We start from the raw sequence: 10,458 nt of genomic DNA, 5'->3' as shown, positions 1-10,458 counted from the left end.
AATTAATAATAAGTCTTTGAATGGTTATTTGGGAAGCAGCTGGCTGAACAGAGCTGATCATGGTCCCGATGAAAAACTCCACCGCCAGGGTTTCGTCAATACAATGTTCACTGTGCAAGCATGAGTTCAGATCTTAGTACTCGTGTAAAAAGTTAGACACAGCAGGTACCTGTAATACAAGCATTAGAAAGACAGCTTAAGAGCCTTAAGCTCTCTGGCCAATCAGTCTAGTCAAATAGATGAGCTCCAGGGTCATCGAAAAGCTTTCTCAAAAAGTAAGGTAAAGGGATGATCAAGATGGCTCAAAAGGAGAAGGCACTTGCCAAGCAAGCCTGACAACTTGACTTCTATTCCCAGAAACCATGTAAAGGTAGAAGGAGAGAACCAACCTCTACAGAATTGACCTCTGACCTCCACATGTAGGCATGCACACACATACACACATGTCATAAACACACAATGGTAAAAATAAGTAAGTTGGAAAGCAATAAAGGAAAACACCCAATACGGGCCTTCTGTCTCCTTGAACTTAAAAGTGAACAAAGTCTTAGTGACTTTCTTGTGATAAAACCAGCTTAAGGGAGAAAGGGTTAAAGATGGCTGACAGTTCAAGGATAGAGTCCATTATGGAAGGGAAGCTAAGAACCCTGGTCACCTCACACCCACAAGTGGAAACAGACAGCAATGAAAGGGTCATTAGAACTCCCAAGAAGGGGGCGGTGGTGGTGCACACCTTTAATCCCAGCACTTGGGAGGCAGAGGCAGGCGGATCTCTGTGAGTTCGAGGCCAGCCTGGTCTACAAGAGCGAGTTTCAGGACAGGCTCCAAAACTACAGAGAAACCCTGTCTGGAAAAACAAACAAACAAACAAACAAACAAAAAACAGAACTCCCAAGAAGGTCATGACCCACAGGTTGAGAGCCTCTGATTTACATGGTCCAGAATTCCAGCCAGAGAATGATGCTATTCATAGTATGTGGGTCTTTCCATTTCAATTAAATCAACCAGGATAATTCTACATAGGCATGGCCAGGAGCCTGTCTCCCAGGTAATTTTAGATTATGTCAAATTGACAAATAAGACAATCATCACATATGTGAACATAAACACAGAGATACAACAAACACAACACATGTCTAAGAGAAATACAAAGATTTGAAATACCATTTTTATTTGAGACAGGCTCTCACCTAACCCATGTTGATCTGGGATTCCTTACACAGCCCCAAAGGACCATAACCTTCTAGTCCTTCTTCCCCCATCAACTTTGTGCTGGGATAACAAGCTTGTGACACTCCATGTTTTAGTTAGGGTTTCTGTGACTATGAAGAGACACCATGACCACAGCAACTCTTATAAAGTATAACATTTAATTGGGGTAGCTCACATACAGTTCAGATAGTCAGTCTATTATCCATCATGGTGGGACATGATGGCATACAGACAGACATGGTGCTGGAGAAGTAACTGAGAATCCTACACCTGGCAGGCAACAGGAAGTAGTCTGAGACACTGGGTAGAATTTTGAACATATGTGAGACCCCAAAGTCCACCCTCCACAGTTACACACTTCCTCCAACAAGGTCACAACCACTCAAAGCCACACCTCCTAATAGTGCCACTCCATTTGAGAGCCATTTTCTTTCAAACCACCACACTCTTACATATCTTGATTTATTTTATTATTTTTTCCCTGTGTTGAAGTCTGGGTGAAAAATTACATCTGAAATGTTATAGGGTGTTTTGATTTGATCAGTTTGCTACTTGAAGCGCATAAGAATAAAAATACATTTTATTTTTATTGACCCCAAAGCATAAACCAGCAATGATGGGGTTTCTCTGGCAGTCCGACTAGGGAATTCTCAAATGTAAGAAGTGTCAAAACCAGACTGAAGCAGCAGATTGCCCTGAGTTCCAGGCCTACCTGAATTACAGAGTAAGAATCCTGTCTCAAAGAGGGATTGTGAGAGAATGGTATTCTTAGATATTGTTATGTTTGTAAGTATCAAGTTGTAGAAGAGAAAATAATTCTTTTTTCATTATTGTTCGCTGAGTGATGGGATGCAACAAGAAAGAGTCATAATGTCTGAACATGACCAAAACACAACACAAGCATCGAATTGATAGGAAACTCATTCAATTAATATGCGCTCTTACCTATAATAAAAGGCGAAAGAAGCTTTCACTCAAGCGCAATTAACAACTAAAAATGCAGTCTCTGGTTTTTTTAAGTCCTAAATAAGCTCAGAGCCCTTTGCCTGTGGCGAGAGACTTCCCAGGCACCGGTGGGCGGAGCGTCCTCCTGGGACCGCGGGTGGGTGAGGCGGGCTCCGCCCCAGGGCGTGGTCTGCGCAGCGCTGCGCCGCACGTGTGCAGCCCGGCGGCTGGTGGGAGATCTGGTACGAGTGGGTTTCCTCGCGGTGTAGCCTCTGCGGACTGGCGCTGGCTGCGGTCTCCTCAGAGTGGCCGCCGCTCTCCTGCGTCCAGAGCGAGCGCCTTCTTTGCCGCCTGGCCCGCGCCTTCAGGCTCCGGGTAAGTGCTCGGCCAGGCGGCACGGCCCCAGGCCTTCGGAGAAGCACGCGGCCGGGAGGGTGGCTGGCCGCGGTCGCAGCCCGCGCCGTCCCCTGTTTTTCCGCCTCCGGCTCCACATTTCTCGTTCTCCGGTATCTGCTCCAGGCTCCCCGATCCCGGATCCCAGATCCCTAATTCCCGATCGGTGCTCCGGGACCCCGGCTTTTCGCCCTGATCCTGGCTGGTCGTTAGGCGGCGCTGCGTCCCTAACCCCTCTTTGGACGCTGCTCTGTGGACCGGAACCTTTTCCTCTCCTTCCTTGCTTGGAGGTGCCTTAGGCGCTCCCCAAGCTCATTTCCTTCTTAGAAATACAAACCAACCGTTTCCCCAGCCCTGCTCAACCCCCCAAATTGTCCGACCGGCGTGCACGGGTCTGGGCTTAGTGCTGGTGTTGGCCGCAAATGTTTTACGTTCTAGGCCGGCCTCGGGCTGCTGCTCTTCTCACCCTCAAGAAAGCAATCAGGCTTTCTGGGGTCTTTTCTCCAGCCTTTGCTGTGCAGGCAGGCTACTTACCCTTTGGTCCTTACCACAAGCCCTAAACTGAGGGGGCTTTAAAAAGCACATGGTTATTGCTGTTAATCAGCGCCTGTCAAGAAAGTAGGGTTGGGAGAGAGTTACAGGCCATTTCTTAAAAAAAATAAAAATAAAAAATGAAATTTAAAAAAAAAAACTAAAATGTAGGTGTTGTTCTGATTTGTTCCCACTCTAAAATTACCACCACCAACAATAACAACAACAACAAATACAAAATCTGTGGCCATCTGTAAATTGGTATACCCCGGTGGCAGGGCAATGTTTTTATTGAAGGAGCTGTCAAAATTCAGACTATTTGCTTTAGTGAGAAAGAGGGAAATCATGTCCAATAATTAGCAAATAGCCAACAGACAGAAACTATTAATTTAACAAGCTTATTTGGACACATAGTTTTGAGACAGGACTTAGACTGTGTAGACCAGGGTGGCCTGAACTAGAGAGCCTCTTGCCTCAGCCCCCCAAGTGCTGGTCTTACAGGAGAAGGACATCCACTGTATCCCCCTCTGAACTTGACTCTCTCTTTTTGTGGAGGAAGGGTTGAGACAGTCTCCCTACTGTATAGCCTTGCTGTCCTGGAAAACTCTGTAGACCAAGCTGGCCTGGAACTCACGGGCTTGGGCCATCACACTCTACTGTTCAACATTTTTGTTAGAGGATGGGGCAATAGAAGGCACTAATGAAACTGAGATTTTTGCACCCTGGAAAGAAATAACAGACCAGTTGGTCTGTTAGCCTAATTTCTACCTGTGATCTTTACAGGTTCTATTCTGCCCCCGTGGGACTCTCAGGGTCTACTGAGAGTTTTTCAGGTCTACTTTCTTCAAGTCTTTAAAACATCTTTATGGAGGCTTCACACAAAATGACCCTTTCTGCTCATCCATCCCTTTCTCTGCTTTTAACTGGCTTACATGTCCTCACACAGGGTTTGTTTAATTGTATTCTGCTTCTGAGAACATCCCCTGCAAATTTATTTTGTTTTTGAATATGTCCACAAGTAGAATGTCATCTGTTTCATTGCAAGAAGTCATCCATTTTCATTCAGTGCCTACACAGGATATATATACTCGCTATATGTTAGAGTAAATTTTTCTTTCTGAATAGGATGTTGGGTGTGCTCTGCCCTTAAAGAAAGTGTCTCTAAGTCATGCATGCTGCTGCAGGCCTCGGCAGGAGGATCACGAGTTCAAAAGCAGCCTGTAAGGGTATTCTAAGCAATTTAGGAAGACCCTGTCTCAAAGTAAAGACAAAGGTCAATGTGGTTCATTGTTAGCACACTTGCTAACATGCACAGCCCTTCATGAGACCCTCCCTGTCTCAGAAAGCAAAAGTATTTAAAGGAACAAACCATGAGTAAGCATCAACAATAGCTCAGGAATCAAAAAGCAGAGCAAAACCAAGTGGGAAGTCCAGAGATATAGAGAGAGTAGGCAGAGTCAAGGAGACACCATGTAGCTGCCAAAGGAGAAGGATGCAGCAAAGGACACCTGCCAGAACCTTACCTTGCTGTCTTACCTTACCCGTAGTCCACAACCTCGTAGTGATACACAGATAATTAGAAATGGGTTAATTCACGATGTAAGACCTAGCTAGAAGTATGCCTGAGTTATTGGCCAAATAGTGTTGTAATTAATATAGTTTCAGTGTAATTATTCTGGTCTAAGCTGTCAGGAAATGAAAGACCAGTCTTTGACTACAAGGAGACACCTCACTGACTAAGCCACCATCCCTTGCTGTTTTGGAGTCTGAATCTCTTATAGCTCAGGCTGACCTTGAACTAGTCCTTTAATTTCTGCCTCTCAAGTGCTGAGATTACAGGAGTGTGCCATCATACCTGGCTGATTTCTTAGGTACTACATAACAGTACCCCTCTCGTTAATATGCTGCTGTATTTTACCAGTTTTGGAAAGATAATACACGTGCCTGGGACGAGGTTATAATAAAACAATGGTAGTATTGAGTGAAAGCACAGCTATAGCCACCTAGGTCCTCAACTAGAAGTAACCGCCTGTTGCAGTTCCTCGTCACTTGTATCTACATATTATTCAGCTTATTTATATTTCATTTGTCTTACGTGCGTGCATGTGTGTCTACACATCTGTGTGTAAGAACAGAGCTCAGAATCCCCAAGGACTCGCATTGCAGGCAGTTGTAAACCCACTACATGCGGGTGCTGGGAACTGAATGTGGAACTTCTGAAAGAGCAACAAGAACTCTTGACTTCTGAGCCGTCCCTTCATCCCCCGAATTTATATTCTCTTTGGTTTGGGTTTGTTTTGTTTTAATTTTTAAATTTTTTTATGTATGAGAGTTTGGCCTGTGTGTATATAGATACACCACGTATATGTCTGGTTTCTGCAGAAGTCAGAAGAAAGCATCAGATCCCATGAAACAAATTTGGGATAGTTGTGAGCCACCATGTATTAGGAACAAAACCCAGGTCCTCTGCAAGAGCAACAAATGCTATTAACTATTGAGCCATCTTGCCAGCCCCTCTCTAAATTATGTTCTTAAGATAAATCCCTTTTGGGCTGGAGAGATGGATCAGAGGTTAAGAGCATTGCTTGCGCTTCCAAAGGTCCTGAGTTCAGTTCCCAGCAACCACATGGTGGCTCACAACCATCTATAATGGGGTCTGGTGTTCTCTTCTGGCCTGCAGGCATACACACAGACAGAATATTGTATACATAATAAATAAATAAATATTTAAAAAAAGATAAATCCCTTTAAAAAAAAACATTTCTAGCTTAAAACTACATTTAAAGTTTTTTGTTTGTTGGTTTATTGAGGTATAGCCCCGACTGGCCTGAAACTCACAGAAAACCCACCTGACCTGCCTCCCACATGCTGCGATTAAAGGCATGTACCACTGCACCTAGCTGTTCATGAGAATGTTGGTGCAAATTATTGTACTTGTTTTCTGTTTTTATACTTTTGAGTGTGTGCGAATTTCAGAATTACTTACTTTCTCATTAAAAAGATACTTGCATGTTTTGTTTATCTGAATGTGTGTCAGTGAATGCTTCATGCATGTGATTGCCTTAGAAGGCCAGAAGAGAATGTCTAATCTCCTAGAACTGGACTGGCAGGTGGTTATGACCCACCTGATATTAGGTATTAGGAACCACCTGGTATTAGGAACCAAACTTATGTTCTCTGAAAAATCAGCTAGCATTCTTAACCATTGAGCCATCTTTCCATACCCCTGAGAATTATTGTAATAAATGGTTTTTTAAAGGACCCTCTGAACAAGGTTCATTGTGCTTCTGTTTGCCAAAAATCAGCTTCTTTATGGGAGATTGTTAACTTCTACTCTTTTCTCCTCTCTAAAAAGGTTCTCGTAAATGTTTTCTTGGAACCTTAAAGATGGAAATGACAAACGTGTCCCTGAAACGTGGGTGCCTTGTTGTGGAAGATAATGACGGTGTGGCCTCGCAGGAGGAAACAAAGAAACAGAAGGTCTCAGAGTGCTGTCTGATCGACAGTCAGGATGGAGTAGAACATGAAGGTCTGCACAGCAGTAAGGATGAGCCTGGGCCTCCAGAAGCTGGAAGTACAAAGAAAGATGAAAAGAATTCCAGTGCTCATGTGCAAGAGGAGGAAGAGGAGGAAGAAGAGGAAGAAGAGGAAGAAGGCCTTCCAGAGACAGGGGAAGAGGAGGAGCCAGAGAGCTTTGCAGACATGATGAAGCATGGGCTCACAGAGCTTGACGTTGGCATCACCAAGTTTGTGAGCCCTCATGAGGGCTTCTCAGGGATCTTAAAAGAAAGGTGTGTTAGTGAGCATTATGCATGCTAGCCAAGCTCCTCAGCTACTGAGCTACAGTTCCAGCCCCCAGTTTCCATCTGTCTTTGCTCCCTCTTCCCCTTTTTTCAGTCTTACCCACCTTCTTCTCTTTAAAAAAGATCTTTTTGTTTGTTTTTGAGGCAGTGTCTCTCTAAATAGCCCAGGTAAACTCAGAAGTTGTCTTAAACTTTCAATCCTCAGCCTCTTGAGTGTTAGAAATTTGGGGGTGTGCCTTTACACCCAACTTTCCATTTGGTTTTCTAACCCCAAGAGTTGTTTGCGTTTCTGGTCAGTTTCAGGGACAGTGTGGGAGAGCTGCCTGAGTAGATGGTCTTGGGTTTTAAACGTGTTTGCTTTCTGTGGTCCTGGGCCTTGAACTCAAGGCCTCACGCACACTGGACAGACACTCTTACTATACTGTACCCATTATATTTCTTTTTTTTTTTTTTTAAGATTTATTTATTTTGTATACAACATTCCTTCCATGTGTGCCTGCAGGCCAAAAGAGGGCACCAGATCTCATTACAGATGGTTGTGAGCCACCACGTGGTTGCTGGGAATTGAACTCAGGACCTCTGGAAGAGCAGCCGTTGCTCTTAACCGCTGAGCCATCTCTCCAGCCCCCCACATTGTATTTCTTGCTTTCTTTCTGTTTCTTTTGCCTTTTCTCTCATTATTTCTTGACAGAATCTTGCTGCTTAACCAGTTTGGTCTTTAATTCTCAATCTTGTCTCATGATGAACTCTTAGTTCTTATCAAGGACAGACCTATCCCAGAACTGTTTAAATAAATACTGTTTCCCAGTGGTGCAGATTGTTCATGTATGGGGGTGATATTTGTTTTGTTAAATTCTTTTAGACATTTTCAAGGTATTTATTTTTCTGAATTCATCTTATAATCTTAAGCTGTCTCAGATGACTAGACCATATTTTCAGTAGGAAGTTGTTTGGAGCCAGAAAGATTTAGGTATGACTCTGTTTAGATACTTAATAACTGAATCCTCTGAGCCTCAGTATCCACATCCACAAAATGGGTACCAGTGTCACAGAAAATGTAATGATAGAAACAAATTTTGTGGTAGCTTGTGACAGACTTACTGGGTTCTGATTTAAGTAACTATTTTTTAATTAACTTATTATTATTTAGCTTCAGTTAACTAACTGTATTTACGACTTGATTTAATATGGATTGTATAAGCGTAGGAGTGTATATATGCATGTGTATTTCGAAGCCAGAGGTTAACCTCAGGTGCCCTCCTCCGTAACTCCCCACGTGATTACTTTTAAAGACTGATTTTTATGTGTGTGGTGTGAGTGCCTGCATGTAGTTATCTGCACACATATGTGCAGTGCCCACGGAGGCTACAAAGGGGCACCAGACCCACTGGAACCGAAGTTACAAGCAGTTGCAGGCGGCCATGTAGTTACCTGTGCGCTTAACCATTGACCTCTCTCTTCAGTTCTTCTGCATTGTTTTTCTGAGGCAGTCTCGAAACCCGGGCCTCACCATTTTGTATGGGCTGAGAGCTCCGTAATCCTCTTGTCTCTGCCTCCCCAGCAGATTGCAGGCGTGTGATACCATACTTGGCTTTGTCTTATGGGTGCTGAGGTTCAAATTCAAGTCTTCATCCATGCTTGCTCCTCAAGTGCTATACTGATCGAGCCCTAAACATTGGTGAACTTTTACTTTGCATTTGTTAGTATTCTTTTTTTTTAAATTAAAGATTTATTTATTTATTATGTATACAACATTCTGCTTCCATGTATGCCCGCACGCCAGAGGAGGGCGTCAGGTCTTATTACAGATGGTTGTGAGCCACCATGTGGCTTCTGGGAATTGAGCTCAGGATCTCTGGAAGAGCAGCCAGTGCTCTTAACCATGGAGCCATCTCTCCAGCCCCTTGTTAGTATTTTCTATACTAATATTTTAGTCTAGTATAAAACTGTACGTGTTTCAGTATTCATTAAAATAAGAGAAAATTTCTTGGTAATACTTTACAATAGAGATTCTCTTTAAATCTCTTGTTTTGAATGAGTAAACTCTGTCCTAAAATTAGTAAACAGTAAAATATACACTTATTGAAAACTTTGGTTTTCTTTTTACTAGATACTCTGACTTTGTTGTTCACGAAATTGGAAAAGATGGGCGGATCAGCCATTTGGATGACTTATCTGTTCCAGTGGATGAGGAGGTAGAAATCTCTCTAGAAAAATCCATCTTTTGTAAACAATAGCTCTTCCTAAAGATCCTAGAAAGGTACTTGTACTATCTCTGTGTAACTCACGTGCTTTCTGTGGTAAAAGGACCCTCCTGAAGATGCACTCACTGTTCTGACAGCTGAAGACAGACAGCAACTGGAGGAGCTACAGCTTTTCAAAAATAAAGAAACCAATGTTGCCATTGAGGTAAGAGGTGCAAGAGTGAGGTCTAGGGTTTGTGTGATTCCCTCCTGGTGGGTTCATGAGTAACCACAGAACAGCTACCTGGGCTTTAAAAGGATGGCTTGTCCTGTTGCTCTCAAAGGACAGTCTACTAGTTTTTGGTTTTGTTTTGTATAAATCAGGGCAAAAAATCAATTTCAAGATAAATATGTCAGGGAAAATTTGGTTTGTTTTATTTTTGTTGAATAAACAAGAATAAAAGGATCTCATGGTCCAGCCTGGACTTGGATTTTTCCTCCTCCTGTCTCCATCTTGCAAATGCTGAGATTACCGTGTATTCCAGCACACCCAGCTTTTGTGTTTTTTGGAGAGTTGGTATCTGTCTATAACTCCCCTCTCCCCTCAACCCCCCATCCCCATCCCCTGATGGGCCTTACATTTTGTCTCAGCATCCACCCTGCCTGACTAGCAAAGCTGTGTTTTTCTAAATTCTGTGGCCAAAATGTATCAAAGAGATGTGTTGTTTAGAACCACAGGATGATAGTTCCATGGCTGCAAAGGACCATGGTGGTCAGGTGCCTGGTCTTGGCAGGAAACTCTGGCTTTATGGCTTCTTAGTCTGTTGGGATTAAGAGGGAGAGTCTCAGGGGAAAGAAGGGAGGAAGCCGTTACTCAACCTGGATCTACTGCTAGCTGAGAAATAGAGAACTTAGGTGATAGGTGGAATAGCAAAGGCATTGTTCAACTTTCCTATGGCAGTTCTGTTTTTCCAGGTTAGTCCATCTAATGAAATTGTGATGTTAACCAAACGTGGTACTGGGGACAAAGCCAGGGCTTTATATATGCTAATTGTGCATTGTACTATTTCACTTTTTTGTTTTGAGACAAGATCTCGTGGCCCAGGCTGGCTTGGAACTGAACCTCACTGGATAGTCAAGGATAGCTTTGAGCTTCAGACCCTCCTGCCTCTCTCTCACTCCTAAATTCTGGAATTATGGACACCGTACCCGATTTATAAGATACTAGAGATCAAACTCTGGACTCTGCATAAGCCTAGCATTTTACCACTGAGCTACACTCCCAACCCCTTTACCACATTGTAATGAACTAATAAATTTTAGATTGTCTAGAATTTCTCCTTTTATCACTCAGTGTCATAGAGGAGACACTATGACCACGGCATCTCTTA

At 43.2% G+C, this 10,458-nt stretch overlaps 1 protein-coding gene across 2 annotated transcripts in view; it reads left to right on the top strand.

The window, feature by feature from the left end:
- Positions 1–2,363: 2,363 nt before the first annotated feature.
- The window catches only part of LOC121447396 (pseudouridylate synthase 7 homolog), a 46,205-nt gene continuing 38,110 nt past the window's right edge, over positions 2,364–10,458 (top strand). For both annotated transcript variants that reach the window (XM_041650615.1, XM_041650606.1), the window contains exons 1-4: positions 2,364–2,532; positions 6,437–6,872; positions 8,995–9,079; positions 9,192–9,293. In XM_041650615.1, coding sequence (XP_041506549.1) covers positions 6,469–6,872; positions 8,995–9,079; positions 9,192–9,293 — 591 coding nt within the window. In that variant the 5' untranslated portion in view covers positions 2,364–2,532; positions 6,437–6,468. The remainder of the gene's footprint in view (positions 2,533–6,436; positions 6,873–8,994; positions 9,080–9,191; positions 9,294–10,458) is intronic.

Source organism: Microtus oregoni, unplaced genomic scaffold (assembly GCF_018167655.1).
Source record: "Microtus oregoni isolate MIOR12 unplaced genomic scaffold, Mior012 000000F_ref0000247, whole genome shotgun sequence".
Lineage (NCBI taxonomy): Eukaryota > Metazoa > Chordata > Mammalia > Rodentia > Cricetidae > Microtus > Microtus oregoni.
The sequence above is the reverse complement of the archived record's forward strand: the minus strand, read 5'-3'. Positions and strand labels throughout refer to the sequence as shown.